The 23038-nt window shown below is 41.5% G+C and overlaps 1 protein-coding gene across 2 annotated transcripts in view; it reads right to left on the bottom strand.

Moving 5' to 3' along the window:
* The window catches only part of GDA (guanine deaminase), a 112020-nt gene that overhangs the window by 42858 nt on the left and 46124 nt on the right, over positions 1–23038 (bottom strand). The window contains exons 2-3 of one of the 2 annotated variants that reach the window (XM_005581927.4): positions 15254–15342; positions 6028–6199 (exon numbers count right to left, since the gene is read on the bottom strand). In XM_005581927.4, the coding sequence (XP_005581984.3) occupies positions 6028–6199; positions 15254–15342 (261 nt within the window). The remainder of the gene's footprint in view (positions 1–6027; positions 6200–15253; positions 15343–23038) is intronic. The other variant, XM_005581925.5, reaches the window with a different exon arrangement.

Raw genomic sequence — 23038 nt, 5'->3', positions numbered from 1 at the left:
AAAAGATCCTCAAGAAAGAAAATGGAACTGATATTGCCTGACCTGTCTGAGCACTTGGGAAAAGGACTAGCGGATTGAGTACTTTGGGGCATATCTTTAGCAGAAGCTTTTAAAGTGCAGAGGAAAACCCTCCAGACGGTGGCTCTTGCTTATGTTTTGCCTGTTATTAGCTATGGGACCTTGAGAAAGTTGCTTACATTCCGTGTTTCCTCCTTCGTGAAAAAAGAGGGTTTTCTTGACATCAGAAGCTCAAGTGTCTGCAGCATTGAGAGAGTTTGGAGTTAGGATAATAGAAAGGAACGTGCCGTACCTTGGACAGTAGCCTCTAACAAGATTCAGTGTGTTGCATTTTGTTGTTGTTGTTGTTGTTGTTATTTTAGGTTTTGTTTCGAGACAGGGTCTTGCTCTGGAGTGCAGTGGTGCCGTCACACATCACAGCTCACTGTAGCCTTGAATTCTTGGGCTCGAGAGAGCCTTCCACCTCAGCCTCCCAAGTAGCTGGGACTACAGATGCATGCCACCATGCCTAGCTATTTTTTGTTTGTTTGTTTGTTTGTTTGTTTGTTTGTTTTGAGATGGAGTCTCGCTCTGTCGCCCAGGCTGGAGTGCAGTGGCCGGATCTCAGCTCACTGCAAGCTCTGCCTCCCGGGTTTACGCCGTTCTCCTGCCTCAGCCTCCCGAGTAGCTGGGACTACAGGCACCCGCCACCTCGCCCGGCTAGTTTTTTGTATTTTTTAGTAGAGAGGGGGTTTCACCGTGTTAGCCAGGATGGTCTCGATCTCCTGACCTCGTGATCCGCCCGTCTCGGCCTCCCAAAGTGCTGGGATTACAGGCTTGAGCCACCGCGCCCAGCGCTATTTTTTTTTTTTTTAAGACAAGCCCTTGCTATGTTACCCAGGCCGGTCTTGAATTCATGACCCCAAGTGATCCTCTTGCCCTCAGACTCCCAAAGTTGTTGGAATTACAGGCATGAGCCACCGCACCTGGCCCAGTCAATTGTTTTAAAAAAGCAAATGAGAACTCAGCAACATTGGTTAGTCCCAAAAGTCAAAAGAATTTGGAAACCTGTCAATTTTTCCAAATATTAAGACAATTTCCATGTAAAACAAAAAGATCCGGCTATCAGTAGAGGATGTTTAGAACTTGTCAGTTACAGACAAGGATGAACTCTCCATCACAAATCCAGGTGAAAAGCCAATACCATAACAAAGGTATCAAATTTAATCTCCAGCAACTAGAAAAGTGTATGGGTTCTAGGAGGTGCTTAGTAAATATCTACTGAATGAACACCTGAGGAAGCAGAATTACTAAAACAACAAGAGACATAAAATGAACAAAAAATAGCATACTTCAATGAATAGGACAGGATGTCATATCCTTGAAAGAGGAACAGGTTATTATAAATAGTAAGAGTGAATTAATGATTTACAAAATTGGCCCATACCATTTCCTAAGAATGTAGTATGAAAGAAAAGTTTAGAGACATGAAAATAGAACAGAAGTTTCAACATTTTTCTAATAGTAATTATCAAAAGAAAGAATATATTGAAGAGAGGAATATACTCAGAAAGAGAGAGACAGAAGGAGAAATAACAGAATTCCTAGAAACAGAAGGAAAACAGGCGTTCTCTTATTGAAAGAACTATGTATTAAAGAGAATGAACTGAATAATTAAACTGAGAATGAATTGAGATGATCAACAATTATAATTTCAAAATATCAGGAATGAAGAAAAAAATCCCAAAGGCCAGAAAATTAACTAGAAAGAAATGGGAATCAGATTGATGTCGGCACATTGGATGCTGATAAATAATTTCAAAAAGAATTATCTCTACAGCTAAGGCATTGTTCAAGAGTCAAAAAAAAAAATAAAAGTAAAGCCATTTTTGATAATTCTAGGTTTTAGAATATTTATCACCCACCTGATTGGAAAGAATTGTCAGAGGATATATTCCAACAAAAATGAATGAAGACAGGGATCCAAGTTGCAAAATAAAAAGCAAAGTTCATTGTTAAATTATAATTATTATTGAGAAGGAGTCTTGCTCTGTCACCCAGGCTGGAGTGCAATGGCACACCTTGGCTCACTGCAACCTCCACCTCCTGGGTTCAAGTGATTCTCCTGCCTCAGCCTCCTGGGTAGCTGGGATTACAGGCACCCACCATCATGCCTGGCTAATTTTTGTATTTTTAGTAGAGGCGGGGTTTTACCATGTTGGCTAGGCTGGTCTTGAACTCCTGACCTCAGGTAATATCCGCCCGCCTAGGCCTCCCAAAGTGCTGGGATTATAGGCATGAGCCACTGTGTCCAGCCCTCATTGTTAAATTAAGTGCAGATGTTAACAAATAAAAAACTGGAATTAAATTGAGATAATTTTTTAAAATTAAACTTAAAAGTTAAATTAAATACAGTATACATGGCAAAAAAATGTAACTAAAATCTCAGATGATATAACATAGGACATGGCAAAAAGGGTAGGAATGAAGAAGGGAACAGAATGAAAATGCTCTTGTCTCACCATTATGGGAGAATATGGAGCAAAATAATAGAACTGTTCAAGACTTTTAACAGCTTCATCTCATAAAGATAGAAATAAAGTCAAATCAACAGAGAAAACACAGTCTTCTTTTAAAAAATTGCAGAATAATCATAAAAATTAACCTTTTATTGGGTCATAAATCTCAGCTATCCCCAAGAAAAATGACACATTACATTTACTAACCAAACTAAAATAAAACTCAAAATTAAAACAGACATGTAATTTAAATTTTTCAAAATTTTCAAAATTTTAAGCACTTTTCTACAATCTTAAAGATGAAATCAAAATGGAAAGCAGGGGCTATTTAGAAGCACTACACAAACACTGACAGTAAGCCCCTTCCTCAGTGTCAGGCCTAAACCAGGAGGTATGTGGCTTATGTGGGGAGAAGCTTTTAATGAATGAGAAATTGCAGCTTCAGATTGGACTGTGTTAAAGTAAACTAAATTTGGCCTGAGCACGCTTCTCAACTTTGAGTTCATAAGGAACTGCAACCTAACTTAGTATATCAACTCACTGAAAGCCTAATTATATGCTTTTGTAACAAATAGCTGAGTCTCAGCCAGTCACAGCAGCTGAGCTCTAGCCAGTCACAGGTGCCAAGTGATCAGAACAAGTTTGAATAAGGCAAACCCAGAGCTGTAACAATCAAGCTGGTGCTGTACCTCACTTCCATTTTCTGTCTTAAATGCTGCCTGCCCACATTGCTGGGCAGAGTTCTCCGAACCTTTCCTGGTTCTGAGAGCTGCCTGATTCTGGAATCGTTCTTTACTGAATTTACTCTGTTAAATTTAATTTGTGTGAAGTTTTTCTTTCAACAACTAGAATGAACTGAAAACACTAGAAAGTTCAGGAACTGCCCTAATTACAGTAAAGGGACCGGACAGGGAGACCCCTGAGAAAGGGAAGAAGGAAGGGAGGAAGGAAACCCAAAGCTACTCCTGTTTATTCCCACTGAACTCAGCCCATTGAGTAGGCTATGTGGCTAGTTAACACATCTCAACACCCTTAAACAGATGTCAGTCATACCCTCAGTGCCTCCAACTTAAAAGTTTGTGGGCCCACATTCATTCATTCTCAGACACATAAGAAACATAGGAGATGTGCTCTCCAATTTTTTTTTTTTTTTTTTTTTTTGAGACAGAGTCTTGCTCTGTCACCCAGGCTGGAGTGCAGTGGCCTGATCTTGGCTCATTGCAACCTCCTCCTCCTGAGTTCAAGCGATTCTCATGCCTCAGCCTCCTGAGTAGCTGAGCTTACAGGTGCATGCCACCATGCCCAGCTAATTTTTGAATTTTTAGTAGAGACGGGGTTTCACCATGTTGGCCAGGCTGGTCTTGAACTCCTGACCTCAGGTGATCCGCTCACCTTGGTGTCCCAAAGTGCCAGGATTACAGGCCTGACATCAAATACTTAAACCACCACCACACTTGGCCTGACATCAAATACTTGAACAAATCTCTGATGTCAGAAATAATTTATATGGAGTATTGCCTGAAAAATATATAGTCCTTGATACTCTATCTCTCTAAACATGAAAGAATGATCTATCTGGACTTTTTGGTAGTATAGCATCTTTACGATATATATTTTGACAGCATAGTGTCTATCCATACTAAGGAATACTGAGATTAATTTTCTTGAGTTTCAGTATGAAGCATAGATATGCTTTACCTTAACAAATGTGTTTTTTAATCATAAAAGCAGAGTAAATTTCGTAACTGATTTCCCTCTTTGGATCAGGTTCTAGAAATGTAAAGCCAAATTCATGACAAACTAACAAATGCATGGACCCCCACAGTAGACAATGATTACTTGGTTTTATTTTACTTTTCCCTCCCCCTTGTTTTCTTCTCCTTTATTACATGACTCATTTTCTTTTGTTGTATATTACGTAATTTTCAGCTATCTCACATTCTTTTAGAACAATGTGAGGTATAAATAAATTTTGAGAATAAAGATTTGGTGTGGTTAACACCATTCATTAACACAATGCGCCAGCTACTTTATACACAGCTTTAGTCCTTCTCAGCTTTTCTAGTGTCATGTGGTGCATGCTAAATGTGTAAGATCCACAATTGCACTGAATTTATAATTATGTGAGGCAAGTATATAAATGCTAGCACTTGCTTGGCCAGGCGCAGCAGCTCAAGCCTGTAATCTCAACAATTTGGGAGGCCGAGGCCGGTGGATCTTGAGGTCAAGAGTTCAAGACCAGCCTGACCTATATGGTGAAACCCTGTCTCTACTAAAAATACAAAAATTAGCCGGGCATGGTGGCAGGTGCCTGTAATCTCAGCTACTTGGGAGACTGAGGCAGGAGATTGCTTGAACCTGGGCGGCAGAGGTTGCAGTGAGCCGAGATCATACCACTGCATTCCAGCCTGGGTGGCAGAGTGAGACTCTGTCTTAACAAAAAAAAAAAAAAAAAAAAAAGTTAGCACTTGCTTTTACTCTTTAAGGCTGGAATGATGCAAGACCAAAAAAACTGGCAAGATGGTTAGGTCAGTAGATGTGGAAGGCTTATAATACTGCCACCACCACATGTAGTGAACACCTTAGGAGGAATCAATGGGTCCGACAAAAGTCCATGAGTGTTCAGACCAAGTGCACTGAACACCCAAGACATAACGGTCAGATAAGGCGGCATTTCCGCTTTCGCTCCTTTACTGCAGAAACTGTTCCTGATTCCTGAGTGGATTCTGGTTCTGGGCATAGGATTGGAGTACAAAGAAAGGAACTGATTTTCCTGAAAGAGGAGAAGGAAGGACACTTTCAGAGCTTTCAACATATGGCTGGCACACACTACTGCCACTGTTCAATGACTGTACTAGCCCCAGAGTTCCCTCTAGTGGTGTCAGTGCTCAAGTCACATTACCAAGTGCCTCCTTGCAAAGCTCCCAGAGTAACACAATATCCCTTCTAACAGTAATTTAAATTTTTAATTTTAAATTTCCTTGGTTATTTTTAAAGCAAACAAATAGAGCTCTTACCATGTGCCAGGCACTATTCTAAGAATTTTACAAATATTAACTTGCTTAATTATCACGAGAATCCTGTGAAATAGGTACTATCATGATCTCTATTTTTTACAGATGGGAAAAGTGAGTCACATAACTCTGCAAAGGTCACATAACGAATCCATATGGTCCTCAGAAGAGCATTACGGATTGGCAGGAGTAGGGAACCACACATATTCAGTAAACCCAAATTTGGTAAAGTAAAACACAGGAAGTACAAGAGTAACGTAAAACCCACCAGATTGGGGTTTTGGAAACTTGGATTCAAATTCTGTCTTTGCCACTGACTAGCTATGTAGGTAAAGTGGTCACAAACTCACTGGACTGTTAAAAAAAAAAACTTAAAAATTCTCTGTGGCCCATCTTAGGCTTAACTGCCTATGCTTTATAATTTATATCTGTCCTAGGAAACTGATACTCCTATAGATGACCAAACAGAATATCATACTCACACACAAGATACTTACGACAACTCTGGTATATACTTCTTCCGCAAAGTCAATGTTCTGGAATCTGTGTTCTGCAGGAAATGTGTACTTGGTCAGCCACTCCAAGAGTGACAGGTCTACGTTACTTCCAGAAAAGGAATACTGAGAGGCATGGATGTGTGTATCAACCAGCCCAGGCATGAAGAACTCACTGGAAATTAAGATGAGAAGAAAAGTGTTTAATAATATCTATCTTCATTTTCCGTATTTTTTAAATCACATTTTTTCCTAAGCATGATTTCACTGTTCACCCCACGCAGGTTTATAAGTGCTGCAATCAGACAACTGTAAATTCTCCAATTACTTAGAGGTCAGGACATAAAAATGAAGCTCTGCTCGGAGAGATGTAGCTCCTAGGTTGGAATAGCTGGTGGGGCGTTAACCAGTGATGATGGAGGGAAGGAAAAACAGCACTGAGAAGAGGCAAAGCAGCAGTGGCACAAGAAAGGAGGGGAGCCCTGATTTAATCCTGAGACTTTGTTCCCACAATAGGTGGCTGTAGGTCAGAGAGCAAGAATGCAAGAGGAGGTCTTTAAAACTTCTATAGTCATGCTGAGGAATGTGCACACGAGTCACTAAGGGGGACTAAAGGTGAGAAACAGACCGGCTGCAATTTTAGACTCAGCAGTCATCTTGATCTTGTCTGACCACAAGAAACCTAGTCTTTTCCCATGTGTTACAGAAACTGAGTTCTGAAATAGAAGCAGCAAGAGCAAGCTGGTTAGGGACAGGTGATCTCAGGAGATGGACCACAAACGGGCAGTGGTGTAAGTGGTGAAGTGAAGAGGGGGTTATGATGCTGTGGCAACCACGCTCAGGAGGCTTGTGATCACTAATGCTGCCACCATGATCCACCAATTCATATTCATATTTCTATTAATTCTTAAAATTAGAAAGTCCTGGAAAGTGTTCAGAGGCAGCACCCACAGAATTGAGGCAGTATGGTGCTGACAGACACTTAATGTTTTTCTAAAGAGCTAATGCAGTTCACCACAGTCTCTAGTAAGTATCCAACCTCATCCACACAGATATTTGCCAAAAGATGGGACCCTCTACTGCCACCATTATCCTAGGTAAATATTCAATCACATAAGCAACTTGAACTTGAAACCTGACATCACAAAGAATTCCTCATGCTATCAAATCAAATGTATACATACCACCTAACTGTAAGCCTAAGAAAGCCATGAGTAACTCTAAATGCTTTATTTTAAAACAAGAGCAAGGAATGGCAGACTCAGTGGTCACCTTGATCTTGTCTGACTACAAGAAAGCCTCTACATCACATGGAAAAGACTAGCTTTTTTTGTAGTCAGTTATTGTAATAATGATGGTGACGGCAGCTAATGTTTCCTGAATATGTACATTCACTAGGCACTGGCACAGTGTTCTACATACATCATCTCATCTGTGGGCAGCAGCTAAGTGTATACATTCTGGTTTGGGCCTGCTTAGATCTGAAATCAGGTTTGACCATAAATCAGCAGTTAGATATTTGACATATTACAAAAATAAAAAATAAAAAAATCTGTGTGACTCAGTTTCCCCTTATGTAAAATGGAGATAGTAGTAGCATCATAGAGCTGACGTGAGGCTGTATTTAGTGTGTGTAAGAACAATGCCTAGATAATGGAAAGCATCAAAAATGTTATGGATGATGATGATGATGTAATGTTCACAAGAAACTTACGAAGTATGAGAGTACTGTTAACCCTCCTTTACATAAGGGTAAGCTAAAGCTCAGGGAATTTATGTAGCTTGAGAAAAAGTAACTGTTAACCAGTCAGTTTTGGAGCTGGGATTCAAACCCAGGCAGTTTGTTGGTTCAGTACTCTTGGTCACTACGTTCCACGTGATGGAACTGTTAATTCACTAACTATGGAAATAAAGAACTTTTAAGGACATCAAAAAGTCAGCATTAAGTGGGCCTATAAGGTGGGAAGCACTCCGAAAGGGAAGGTGGAGTACGGATTTCTCTCAGCTATCAGTCACTGACCTCTCCACAATGTCAATCCTTTGGGTCTTTGCTTTCTCTCCCATCATAAAATGGAATAGCAGCATAACTTCCTCATGCAGTTAAATTGTTTAACCAAATAATATTTCCCAAATGTCTACTCTGTTTAGGAAACTCTGCCAAGCCCTGTGGAGAGTCCAGAGAAAAATAAGGCATATTGTCCTCAAAGACTTTATAATCTAGTTGAGGAGATTACGGGTGAATGAGGGAGGGAGAGAGGAGGAAGAAAAAGGAGGAGAAAGAAAAAGGAGAGGAAGAGAAGAGGAAATTAGCTAGGCATGGTGGCGGGCGACTGTAGTCCCAGCTACTCAGGAGGCTGAGGCAGGAGAACAGTGTGAACCTGAAAGGTGGAGCTTTCAGTGAGCCAAGATCGCACCGCTGTACTCCAGCCTAGGTGACGGAGCAAGACTCCTTCTCAAAAAAAAAAAAAAAAAAAAAAGGAGGAGGAAGAAGGGAAAAAGAAAAAGGAGGAAACAGGGAGAGGTAGATCTGGTCTCAGACATAAAAAGTCTTAGTGAGCAATTTCACTTCTATTTACCCAAATGCAATAAAACATAGGTTTAAGAAAAGAATTGTACGAGAATGTTCATAGAAGTTGTATGCATACTAGCCCCAAACTGGAAGCAATGTAAATATCTACCACCAGAAAATATGGATAAACAAACCATGGTTCAATGTAATACTATGCAGCAATAAAAGTGAATGAACTGATGGACACAACAATATGAATATGTCAAAAACATTAGGTTGAATGGAAGAATTCAGACACAAAAGAGTACATATTGAGTTATTCTATGTATATGATGTTCAAAAATAGTCAAAAGTAATCTGTGTGAGAGAAGACAAACAATGTCTGCCTATCGGGGCAGTAGAGACTGGAAGGGGCTCAAGGGAACTTTCTAGGATAAGAATGTTTTACATCTTGACTGGTGCGCTGGTTATGTGGGTATATATGTATTTGCCAAAACTTATCAAATTATGTATCTGAGATCTCTGTATTTTGCTGTATAAAAATTTTTCCTAAAAAGAGGAAAAAGTTTTTTTTAAAGGGTCTTGAATACTCAATTTAGTGAATTAACATACATGTGTTATTGGGGAGCTAAGACAAAGGGGATCATGAGAATATGTGTTTGTGTTTTTTTCCTTTGGCAGACTGTGATATATTGAGCTTAGGGTTTAGGATGATGAATCTAGGGGTGGTGGCCATGTGTTGAGTGACTCCCGAGTCTCCCAATGGGGATACTTTTAAATAAAAACCATGGTGCTGGATAGAGAAAGGAAAAGGATGAATATGGAAAAAAACAAACAAACAAACAATACTTGATGTTTTATTAGCTCTAGGAAACAAAGGAGAGAAGTAAGTCAAAGTGAGTAAGATTTTTGTTTGTTTGTTTGAGATGAAGTTTTGCTCTTGTTGCCCAGGCTAGAGTACAATGGCATGATCTCAGGTCACTGTAACCTCTGCCTTCTGGGTTCAAGCAATTCTCCTGCCTCAGCCTCCCGAGTAGCTGGGATTACAGTTGCCCACCACCACACCCCGCTAATTTTTTGTATTTTTAGTAGAGACAGGGTTTCACCATGTTGTCCAGGCTGGTCTCAAACTCCTGAGCTCAGGTGATCCACCTGCCTCGGCCTCCCAAAGTGCTGGGATTACAGGTGTGAGTCACCTCACCTGGCTGCGAGTAAGTTTTTGAGCATGTGAGCATGAACATATGACATAAAGAATAGAGAATCTAGAAGGAAAGTCTGTTTTTTATGGCAAGAGGGTTATGATGCCATATTAAACCCAGTGTCAAAGTGTGACTGCCAACTGTCCAAGAAGTAATTGGGGATGTGGGATAAGAGGTCACATAAGAGTTAAAGAAAGGATTCAGGGCCAGGCGTGGTGGCTCACGCCTGTAATCCCAGCACTTTGGGAGGCTGAGGCTGGCGGATCACAAGGTCAGGAGATCAAGACCATCCTGGCTAACACGGTGAAACACCGTCTCTACTGAAAATACAAAAATTTAGCCAGGTGTGGTGGCGGGCGCCTGTAGTCCCAGCTACTAGGGAGGCTGAAGCAGGAGAATGGGTGAACCCAGGAGGCGGAGCTTGCAGTAAGCGGAGATCACGCCACTGCACTCCAGCCTGGGAGACAGAGTGAGACTCCGTCTCAAAAAAAAAAAAAAATAGAGAAACAATTCAGATTTGAGGGTCTTCTCTACATAAGTAACTCTAGAAGTTGGTGATGCCAGAGATCTCTGTGGAAGAAAGAACAAACCAACATCTTAAGCAGCACCTTCGACTTCAGGAGTAAGACTGAGAAAGAGAAGATCAGGATCAATCTTGGCAGAGTTACTATGAGGAGGATAGAGGGAACCCAGCATGGAGAGGTGTCAGGGACAGTAACGAAGAGACATTCAAGAAGGAGCAGGGCAATGACTAGTGCCAAAAACTATAAGGGTCAAAAATGCATGACCTCAGGAATAATCCTGAGACCCCAGTGCAATCAACAGGGGAGACACCCAGTTTCAGAAGAATTTAGTTCTTCATTTAAAAAGTACTCACTGAGTCTCTAGAATGTTTTGGTTACTGCACTAAGTGCTAAAAAGAGAGTGTTTGGAAAAGTCCTGTGCAGATGGAGAGTTCCCTTTTAAAATATTTGATAGTGAGAGTTAGGATGCAGAATAGTTCAAGTCACTTTATGTTTTTCATGTAGGGGAAATGAGCATGTTCTTCGTAGCTGAGATGAGAGAGTTAAAGATGATTCAGAGTACAAAGTCTTCAGAGGCAACAGAAGCGCAAGGATTTATTGCATCTGAAGTGTGATTTTTTTTTTTTTTAACCCAGAAAAGTTACAGTCCTTTTAAGGAAATAGTAAGCATTGTGAAATGATTATCAATAAAAAGATTCTGAGAATCAAGGCTACAGTCCAGGATTTATTACAGATATATCTGTACACACAGAAGCATGGAATGTGAGAGTGCACATGACATTAGAGGTCAGCGAGCTCACCTACTCATTTTACAGAGAGAAGAAAAGGAAGGTCTGGGATTGCAAGTTTATTTTCGACTTGCAATTTGTTGGTGGCTCAGCCAGGATTCAAACTTGGTTCTCCACTCACAACATCACTTATGGCTAAATTGTAGCTACTAACAGCCCAGCTGCAGGCAAAGCAGAGAAGAGATCCGAAGGCTGCAGCAGAAGGTAAAAAAGCTCTCCTTTCTCCCTTCTTTTCAGCTTTCCTCTTCTCACTTTACTTAATCATCATCATAATTTCCTCAGAGAATCTCAACTTCCCCCAGGTATTCCAAATCTGCAGTGTTGGCCAAGGCACATCATAACCTGAGCAAAAAAAATTATGTCTATATCCCCCATATATGCTTATCAGAACATCCACCCATCTTTTCACCAAATGGAAAACATTAATAAAGTTTTATCATCAAAAAACAATACAGGTGTGTATCAATACATGTGTGTATTACCCAAACCATCATCACCCTCATCAACCTGCCCTACCAGTAATGCAATGGCCCCGTGGGTCTGGGAATCCAGATTATTTGAAAGTGACTGTTGCATTGCACAAAAAAATGCATGGCTGTGAAACAAATAACATCCTGTCTTTATTTAAAATGTTGGTGTTTCGTTCATCATGAGTTTTCGCATTGATTTTTTTTTTTTTTTTTTTTTTTTTTTTTTTTTGAGATGGGAGTCTCACTCTCTGGAGTGCAGTGGCACAATCTCGGCTCACTGCAACCTTCGCCTCCCGGGTTCAAGCAGTTCTCCTGCCTCAGCCTCCCAAGTAGCTGGGATTACAGGCACCTGCCACCACACCTGGCTAATTTTTTTTTTTTTTTTTTTTTTTTTTTTTGTGTGGCAGAGTCTCACTCTGTAGCCCAGGCTGGAGTGCAGTGGTACTATCTCTGCTCACCACAAGCTCCGCCTCCGGGTTTCACACCATTCTCCTGCCTCAGCCTCCCGAGTAGCTGGGACTACAGGCACCCGCCACCATGCCCAGCTAATGTTTTGTATTTTTAGTAGAGACGGGGTTTCGCCGTGTTAGCCAGGACAGTCTCTATCTGCTGACCTCATGATGTGCGCCCACCCAGGCCTCCCAAAGTGCTGGGATTACAGGCATGAGCCACCGCACCTGGCCCACACCTGGCTAATTTTTGTATTTTTAGTAGAGATGGGGTTTCACTGTATTTGCCAGGTTGGTCTTGAACTACTGACCTCAAGTGATCTGCCCACCTCGGCCTCCCAAAGTGCTGGGATTACAGGCATGAGCCACTGCACCCGGCCATGCATTCATTTTTTTATTTTAAAATATTGCCTTAAAAGTATTGATCTTGGTCACTGAATTTTTGCCCCTCCCCCGCTGCTTTTAAATTTTGTGCCTGAGGTGAATGCCTCACTCCTCTCACCCTAATCCTGGCCCTGCAAACCTGTCCACGGTCCATGGCCACCATCTGATTCACTCCTACCACAGCACTGCCCATGGTACTCCAGTTGTGATTTTCATTTTTAAAAAATCCACACGGTACTGAGATAGACTTGTAGATACACTGTGTATTGGGCCAAGTCTATTAAAAATGGTCTGAGACATCCCTTTATGGTATTTTAATCGTGACTTAAATTCAACTGCACATAACTTGTGTGCTTGATATAAGAATCTCTGCATTTTAAATATAATTTTTCTTCAAAGACTTCAGTCTTCTACTAAAATTTAAATTATTTCTTACCTTACTACTTCTTTGTGTGCAGTACTTACATACGGCCCCCAGAATCTGCATTTCTGATGGATTTAATTTCAAAAGCAACCTCATAAAGAGGAAGAAAAGGATGTGAAGACCCACAGTTATGTTTACCCTCCTCCCCATCCTACAACCACTTCCACCATTCTCTCATCCCATCTCAGCCTCCACTTCAACTACTTCCAAGCCTTCTTCTAATCCTCCATCACAAAGACACACAAGGAGGAGACTATCAATGTCAGTTGTTCCTCATCATAGAATCTTATGAGAAAATCTAGGAAGAGGAAGTAGATGGTAACAGCAGAAGCTACTATATTCATTACCATGCCCACCACCCACACACTTCCAAGTCCATAGAGAGGCAGCAGGGAGAGGGAAGGAGGCAAGGGATGTGAGTAGAACTGCAGGTGGAGTGCAACTTTATAAACAGTCACTCTGTCTCTCTGGACTATGACCAGAGATGAGCTTCATAGTCTAGATGAGCTCAAAGAGGGAAAGTGGCTTACTTCACATTTAACATCTGCAAAACTACGTCTGTGGATTCAAACCAGGTATTTTCATTCCTAGTTCAATGTTTCTCTATTACGTGAAACAATGTTCCTCTATATTATGTGAAAGTCAATTTCCAAATTATCAGTGTTTTCAGAATATAAATGGTACCACTTTTATTGGCCTTGGAACTTATTTGGCCTGAAACAAGATAAAATATTTTAGCTTTAAAAAAGTCTTCCCATTCATGTCCTTTGCAGGGACATGGATGATGCTGGAAGCCATGACTCTCAGCAAACTAACACAGGAACAGAAAACCAAACACTGCATGTTCTCATTCATAAGTGGGAGTTGAACAATAAGCACAAATGGACACAGGGAGGGGAACATCACACACCGGGGCCTGTTGGGGGGTGGGGGGCAAGGGGAGGGAGAGCATTAGGACAAATATCTAATCCATGTGGGGCTTAAAACCTAGATGAAGGGTTGATAGGTGCAGCAAACCACCATGGCACATGTATACCTATGTAACAAACCTGCACATTCTGCACATGTCTCCCAGAACTTAAAGTAAAATAAATATCAAATAAAATAAAATAAAAATTATAATCAAAAAAAGTTTTCCCATTTCCATAAAACATATCAAGCAGGCTATGAGGAAACTGAGATTTTTTGTTTGTTTGTTTTTTGACAGAGTCTTGTTCTTTCATCCAGGCTAGAGTGAAGTGGAGTGATCTCAGCTCACTGCAACCTCTGCCCCCTGGCTTCAAGAGATTCTCCTGCCTCAGCCACCCGAGTAGCTGGGATTACAGGTGCCACATGCGCCACAGGCTAATTTTTGTATTTTTAGTAGAGATGGGGTTTCACCATGTTGGCCAAGCTGGTCTTGAACTCCTGATCTCAGGTGATCCACCTGCCTCGGCCTCTCAAAGCGCTAGGATTATACGTGTGAGCCACCATGCCTGGCCCAATCATTTCTTTAAAAACTGTATAACATATATTAAATATATGTTATATATAAAATACATGTTATATATAAAATACATGTTATATATAAAATATAACAAACATTAAAAACCACTAAAAGTAGTTGAAATATAATATCACAGCTCAAGTGGGCTTCTGAACTTCCCCAACCAATTGAATCTCAAATTTTCTTTTCTCCCTACTTCTTTTGGTTTTTTTCTGTTTTTTTGTTTTTTTGTTTTTTTTTGAAACAGAGTCTCGCTCTGTTGCCCAGGCTGGAGTGCAGTGGCGTGATATTGGCTCACTGCAACCTCCGCCTCCCAGCTCACTGCAAGCTCCGCCTCCCAGGTTCACGTCATTCTCCTGCCTCAGCCTCCGGAGTAGCTGGAACTACAGGTGCCCACCACCACACCCGGCTAATTTTTTGTATTTTTCGGTAGAGACGGGGTTTCACCGTGTTAGCCAGGATGGTCTCAATCTCCTGACCTCGTGATCTGCCTGTTTCGGCCTCCCAAAGTGCTGGGATTACAGGTGTGAGCTACCACGCCTGCCTCCTCCCTACTTCTTAATAGTTAACCTCTATCATACCCACCCCACCTTGTTTCCTTCCTTTATAGAAGCTATCACAATCTACCATGGTCATGCTCAGGTATCTGTTTGCTTGTTTACTGTCTTTGTCCCCCATGGACTGTAAACCCTGTGAGGACAAGGACTTTGAAGATCTTTTTCACCTCCAGACCCTAGGTACTGCACATAGCATGCTCAACAAATATATGCTAAAGAAATTGATGAACCATGGCAGCCTCTAGCTCTCTTAAGTTTCCATCCTTCAGCTTACTGTTTACCTTTTCCTTCCCATCTCCTCCTTTAACAAATAATTAATGAAAAATAATTATTTTTAAATTAATATTCTTTTTTAAAGTCTCTCTGTCTCTCAAGGCAGGTTTTCTATAATTTAAGCTTATTAGTGGCACCCAGTAAAAGGGAAGAAGTAACAACTTACTGGTGGCTCAGTTCTCTTATTTCACATGGCTTGAAGCACCATTCTTGGGCCAGTTTTTCTTGTTGAGATGCTTCTTCTAAAAACACTATCTTTAAAAGAAAGAAAGAAAAGGAAAGAAACACATATTAGTGAGTCATAGTCATTTGTTTTTATTAAATATGTAAATCTTCTTAAAAGAGACTATACTATAGCCGAGTTAAAAGGTATTTGATACCAAATGGAATTGAGTTTAGAGGCAAAAAAAAAAGACAAGGGTTTGCTTTTGGTCATCCAAAGACAAGCTGTGTGTGACTTCTCCTTTTCTGCCATAATACTGATGTAAGTGAGACTTCAAAAATTCTCAGTTGAAGATACAAGGTATTAAAAGTGGCTAATTGGAGAGGCGGAGCAGGATGGCAGAATAGAAGGCTTCACCAATCACCCCCTGCAAGGACACCAATTTAACAAGTATTTATATTAAAAATACCTTCATAAGAACTACAAATCAGGTGAGCAGTCATGGTACCTGGTTTTAACTTCATCTCGCTGAAAGAGGCACTGATGAGATACAAAAGCCAGCCTTGAATTGCATATGCCACCCCTTCCCTACCCGCCAGGTTGTTGTGGTGTGGTATGGAGAGCATTTATGGGCGCTGATGGAAGGAGAGCATAGCAATTATAAGCCACTGAACTCAGTGCTGTTCTGTTACAGCAGAAAAGAAAACTGGACCAAACTTAGCTGATGTCTGCCCACAGAGGGAGTATTCAAACCAGCCCTGGCCAGAGGGGAATTGCTGATCCCAGCAGTTGGGACTTGAGTTTCCACAAGACTAGCCACAGACCACAAAGGGCTAAAGTGCCCAGAGGCCCTAATAAACTTAAAAGGCAGTCTAGGCCACAAGGACTGCAACTTTTATGTGAGTCCTAGTGTTGAACTGGGCCCAGAGACAACAGACTGGGCAGGGGGGAACACAACCTCCAGAGACACAAATTGGGGTGGCTGCAGGAGGGGTGCCTCCCCTCCCCTAACTCCAAGCCACACAGCTCATGGCTCCAAAAGAGACTCCTTCCTTCCACTCAAGGAGAGGAGAGGGAAGAGTGGGGAGGATTTTTTCTTGCATCTTGGATACCAGGTCAGCCACAGCAGGATAGGGCACCTGTCAGGGGTGTGAGGCTGTCTTTCCAGGCCCTAACTCCTTGACAGCATTTCTAGGCATACTTTGGGTCAAAAGGGAACCTGACGCCTTGAAGGAAAGGACTCAGTCCTGGTAGGATTCGTCACCTGCTAACTGAAGAGCCCTCGGGCCCTGAATAACCAGCAGCAATACCCAGGTACTATGTTGAGGGTCTTGGGTGAAACTCAGCACATTCCCAGCTGTGGTGGCTATGGGGCAAGACTCCTTCTGCTTGAGGAAAGCAGAGGGTAAACGGAACTTTGTCTTGCACTTTAAATACCAGCTCGGCCACAGAAGAATAAAACATCAAGCAGGCTCCTGGGGTCCCCAATTCCAGAACTTGGCTCCTGTACAGCATTTATGGATCTGCCCTGGTCCAGAGGGAAGCCCACTGCTCTGAAGAGTGAATCCCAGGCCAGGCAGAATTCACCACAAGTTGACTAAGAATCCTTGGGCTTTAAGGGAACATAGGCAGTAGTCTGGCAGTACTTCCCGTGGACCTGTGGTGGCAGTGGCCACAAGGTAAGGCTCCTCCACCTTTGAAAAGTGGAGGGAAGAATGGGAAGAACTGCTTCTTGTGGTTTGAGGGTCAGCTCAACCACAGTACAATAGAATACTAGGTGGCTTTCTAAGGCTTTTGACTCTAGTCACTAGCTCCCTGACGGCACCTCTAGAAATGTCAGGGGACTGGGGTGACTCATGATCCTAAAGGGAAGGATACAAGCCTGGTTGGCTTCACTTCGTGCTGATTGTAGAGCCCCAGAGCCTTGAGTGAACATAGACAGTAGCCAGGGAGTGATTACAGCAAGCCGTGGGCAACACCTAGTGCTGTGCTGGCTTCAAGTCTGACCCAGCACAGTCATAGTGATTGTGGTCACAAGGGTGCTTGTGTCACTCTACCCCAAGCTTCAGGTGGTTAAGAACACAGAGAGAGACTGTTTGTTTGGGAGATAGCAAGGGAAGAGAACAAGAGTCTCTGCCTGGTAAACCAGACAATTCTTCCAGATCTTGTCCGAGAGAGACTGTTTGTTTGGGAGACAGCAAGGGAAGAGAACAAGAGTCTCTGCCTGGTAAACCAGAGAATTCTTCCAGATCTTGTCCAGGACCATCAAGGCACTACCTTTACAAGTCTGCAAGAACCACACTGTTACTGGGCTTGGGGTGCCCCCCAAAGCAGATATATCTTAGATCACAACACCATAGTCTTTTGAAATATCTGAAAAGCCTTCCCAAGAAAGATAGGTACAAGCAAGCCCAGACAGTGACAACTACAATAAATACCTAACTCTTCAATGCCCAGGCACAGACAAACATCTACAAGTATCAAGACATTCCCGGAAAAAAATGACCTTACCAAATGAACTAAATAAAGTACCAGGGACTAATCCAGAAGAGAGAAAGATATGTAACCTTTCAGAAAGAGACTTCAAAATACTTGTTTTGAGGAAGCTCAAAGAAATTCAAGATAACACAGAGAAATAATTCATAATTCTATCAGATGAATTTAACAAAGAGATTTAAATAATTAAAAAGAATCAAGCAAAAATTCTGAAGCTGAAAAATGCAATTGGCATAATGAAGACTGCATCAGACTATTGTTGTTGTTGTTTTGAGAAGGAGTCTTGCTCTGTCACCAGGCTAGAGGGCAGTGGCGCCATCTTGTGTCACTGCAACCTCCACCTCCTGGGTTCAAGCGATTCTTGTGCCTCAGCCTCCCAAGTAGCTGAGATTACAGGCATGCACCACCACACCCAGCTAATTTTTGTATTTTTAGTAGAGACAGGGTTTCACAATGTTGGCCAGGATGGTCTTGATCTCCTGACCTCGTGATCCACCCGCCTTGGCTTCCCAAAGTGCTGGGATTACAGGTGTAAGGCACTGTGCCCAGCCCAGAGTATTTTGATAGCAGAATCGATCAAGCAGAAGAAAAAATTCATGAGCTTGAAAATAGGCTATTTGAAGCCAGGCACGGTGGCTCATGCCTATAATCTCAGCACTTTGGGAGGCCAAGGCAGGTGAATCACAAGGTCAGGAGTTCAAGACCAGCCTGGCCAAGATGGTGAAACCCCATCTCTACTAAAACTACAAAAATTAGCTGGGCATGGTGGCGGGCGCCTGTAATCCCAGCTACTCGGGAGGCTGAGGCAGAGAACTGCTTGAACCTGGGAGGCAGAGTTTGCAGTGAGCCAAGATTGCGTCACTGCACTCCAGCCTGGGTGGGAAAAAAAAGGCTATTTGAAAATACACAGTCAGAGGAGACAAAAATAAAAGAATAAAAAACAATGAAGTAAGCCTGTAGGATCTAAAAATCCACAAATTCAGTAACTCTTAGATTTGCCTCTAAAGAGGAGGCAGGAAAAGAGATAGGGATGGAAAGTTTATTCAAACGGATAATAAACAACATTCCAAACCTAGAGAAAGATACCAATATCCAAGTACAAGAAGGTATAGAATACCAAGCACATTTAATCAAAAGAAGAGTACCTCAAGGCATTTAATAAACTCTCAAAGATCAAGGATAAAGAAAGAATCCTAAAAGCAGCAAGAGAAAAGAAGTATGGCCAGGCACAGTGGCTCATGCCTTTAATCTCAGCACTTTGGGAGGCCGAGGTGGGTGGATCACCTGAGGTCAGGAGTTCAAGGCCAGCCTGGTCAACATGGTGAAACCCCATCTCTACTAAAAAATACAAAAAATTAGCCAGACATGGTGGTGGACACCTGTAATCCCAGCTATTGGGGAGGCTGAGGCAGGAGAATCACTTGAACCCAGGAGGTGGAGGTTGCAGTGTGCCAAGATCACGCCATCGCACTCCAGCCTGGGCAACAAGAGTGAAACTCCGTCTCAAAAAGAGAAAAAAAAAGAAAAAGAAAAAAGAAACAAATAACATATAATGGAACTCCAATACATCGGGCAGCAGGTTTTTCCATGGGAAGCTTACAGACCATGAAAGAGTGGCATGACATATTTAAAGTGCTGAAGGAATATAAAATATTAAAATAATATCAAAAAATCCTTTTATCCTAGAATAGTTTATCTGGCAAAAATATCCATCAAACATGAAGGAGAAATAAAGACTTTCCCAGACAAACAAAAGCTGAGGAATTTTATCAACACTAGACCTGTCCTATAAAAAATACTAAAGGGAGTACCTCAATCAGAAAGAAAAGGATGTTAATGAGTAATAAGTAATCACATGAACGTATAAAACTCACTGGTACTAGTAAGTAGGCAGAAAAGCACAAATATTGTAACACTGTAACCGTGGTGCATAAACTACTCTTATCCTAAGTAGAAAGAATATATGATGAACCAATCAAAAATAATAACTGCAGCAACTTTTCAAAACATGGACAGAACAATAAGATATAAATAGAAATAACAAAAAGTTTAAAAAGGGAAGGGTGGTAAAGTTCAGGTGTAGAGTTTTTATTAGTTTTCTTTGATTTGTTTTGTTTGTTTGTTCATGCAAACAGTAGTAAGTTGTTACCAGCTTAAAATAATAGGTTATACGATAGATACAAAAAGATATAAAAAGATAGATATATGATAGATGATAAATAGCAAGAAACTGAATCACATCACCAGAGAAAATCACCTTCACTAAAGGAAGACAGGAAGAAGGAAAAGAAGACCACAAAACCAGGAAACAACAAAATGGAAGGACTAAGTCATTATTTATCAATAATAAGTTTGAATGACAGGACTAAGTCTTTACTTATCAATAATAGCATTTAGTCCATTTACATTCGATAAAAACATTATTACATTTGATAATAACATTGAATGTAAATGTACTAAACTCTTCAATCAAAAGACACAGAATAGCTGAATGGATTTAAACACACACACACAAGACTGAATGATCTGTTGTCTACAAAAATCACATTTTATCTATAAAGACACAAATAGACTGAAAATAAAGGGATGGAAAAAGATACTCCACGCCAATGGAAACCAAAAAAGAGCAGGAGTAGCTATATTTCTATCAGGCAAAATGGATTTCAAGACAAAAACTATAAGAAGAGACACAGAAGGTCACTATATAATGATAAAGAAATCAATTCAGCAAGAGGACATAACAATTTTAAAAATATATGCACCCAACACTGGAGTACCTAGATATATGGAGCAAATACTATTAGAGCTAAAGAGAGAGATAGGCCCAATAAAATAATAGCTGGACACTTCAGCACCTCACTTTCAACATGGGAGAGATCTTCCAGCAAGGAAATCAACAAAGGAACATCAGACTTAATCTGCACTATAGATCAAATGTATCTAATAGATATTGATAGAGCACTTCATCCAATGGCGGCAGAATATACATTCTTTTCCTCAGCACATGAATCATTCTCAAGGATAGACCATATGTTAGGTCAAAAAACAAGTCTTAAAACACCCAAAAAATTGAAATGATATCAAGCAACTCTGACCACAATGAAATAAATAACGAGAACGTCTGAAAAGTATACAGACACACGGAAATTAGATAACATGCTCCTGAATAACCAGTGGGTCAATGAAGAAATTAAGAAGGAAATTGAGAAATTCATTGAAACAAATGATAATGGAAACATAACATACCAAAATCTATGGGATACAGCAAAAGCAGTACTAATAGGGAAGTTTATAGCTCTAAGTGCCTACACCAAAAAAAGAGAGAGAAACTTCAAATCAGTAATCTACAATGCATCTTAAAGAACTAGAAAAGCAAGAACAAACCACACCCAAAATCAGCAAAAGAAATAATAAAGATCAGAGCAGAAATAAATGAATTTCAAAGGAAGAAAACAATATTAAAAAATCAGTGAAACAAAAAGTTGGTTTTTTGAATAAACAAAATTGGCAAACCGTTAGCTAGACTAGGTAAAAAAGAGAGATGATCTGGCCAGGTGCAATGGCTCACACCTGTAATCCCAGCACTTACAGAGGCCAAGGCGGGGGATGGGGAGGCAGATCACGAGGTCAGGAGTTTGAGACTAGCCTGGCCAAAATAGTGACACCCTGTCTCTACTAAAAAATTAGCCAGGCGTGGTGGCAGGCACCTGTAATCCCAGCTACTCGGTAGGCTGAGACAGGAGAACAGCTTGAACTCCAGAGGCAGAGATTGCACTGAGCCAAGATCGCACCACTGCACTCCAGCCTGGGTGACAGTGCGAGACTCTGTCTCAAAAAAAAAAAAAAAGAGAGAGAGAGAGATGATCCAAATAAAATGAGAGATGAAAAAGATGACATTATAACTGATACTGCAGAAATTCAAAGGGTCATTAGTGTCTACTATGAGCAACTATATACCAACGAATTGGAAAATCTAGAAGAAAGGACAAATTCCTAGACACATACAACCTACCAAGATTGAACCAGGAGGCCGGCGCGGTGGCTCAAGCCTGTAATCCCAGCACTTTGGGAGGCCGAGACGGGCGGATCACGAGGGCAGGAGATCGAGACCATCCTGGCTAACACGGTGAAACCCCGTCTCTACTAAAAAATACAAAAAACTAGCCGGGCGAGGTGGCGGGCGCCTGTACTCCCAGCTACTCGGGAGGCTGAGGCAGGAGAATGGTGTGAACTCCGGAGGCGGAGCTTGTGGTGAGCAGAGATAGTGCCACTGCACTCCAGCCTGGGCGACAGAGCGAGACTCCATCTCAAAAAAAAAAAAAAAAAAAAAAAAGATTGAACCAGGAAGAAATCCAAAACCTGAACAGACCAATAACAAGTAAAGAGATCAAAGCTGCAGTAAAATGTCTCCCTGTAGCGGAGCTTGCAGTGAACTGAGACTGCGCCACTGCACTCCAGCCTGGGCAACAGAGCGAGACTCCATCTCAAAAAAAAAAAGAAAAGTCTCCTTGTAAAGGAAAGCCTGAGACCCAATGACTTCACTGCCGAATTCTACCAAACATTTAAGAAAGAACTAACACTGATTCTATTCAAACTATTCTGAAAAATAGGGAAGAAGGGAGCACGTCCAAACTCATTCTATGAAGCCTGTTTTATCCTGATACCAATACCAGACAAAGACACATCAAAAAAAGAAAACTGGCTGGGCGTGGTGGCTCACGCCTGCAATCCCAGCACTATGGGAGGCCGAGGCAGGCGGATCACAAGGTCAGGAGATTGAGACCATCCTGGCTAACACGGTGAAACCCCGTCTCTACTGAAAATACAAAAAATTAGCCGGGCGAGGTGGCGGGCACCTGTGGTCCCAGCTACTCCGGAGGCTGAGGCAGGAGAATGGCGTGAATCCGGGAGGCGGAGCTTGCAGTGAGCTGAGATGGCGCCACTGCACCCCAGCCTGGGCGACACAGGAAGACTCCGTCTCAAAAAAAAAAAGTACCTTCAACAAATGGTGCTGGGAAAACCGGATGTTCATATGCAGAAAAATGAAACTAGACCCCTATCTCTCACCATATACAAAAATCAAATCAAAATGGAATAAAGACTTAAATCTAAGACCTCCGACTATGAAACTACTATGAGAAAACATTGGGGAACTCTCCAGGACATTGGTTTGGGCAAAAATTTCCTATATAATACCTCACACGCACAGGCAACCAAAACAAAAATGGGCAAATGGGATCACATCAAGTTAAAAAGCTTCTGCACAGCAAAGGAAACAATCAACAAAATGAA

Source organism: Macaca fascicularis, chromosome 15 (assembly GCF_037993035.2).
Source record: "Macaca fascicularis isolate 582-1 chromosome 15, T2T-MFA8v1.1".
Classification (NCBI taxonomy): domain Eukaryota; kingdom Metazoa; phylum Chordata; class Mammalia; order Primates; family Cercopithecidae; genus Macaca; species Macaca fascicularis.
This window is presented reverse-complemented; position numbering and strand designations above follow the sequence as displayed.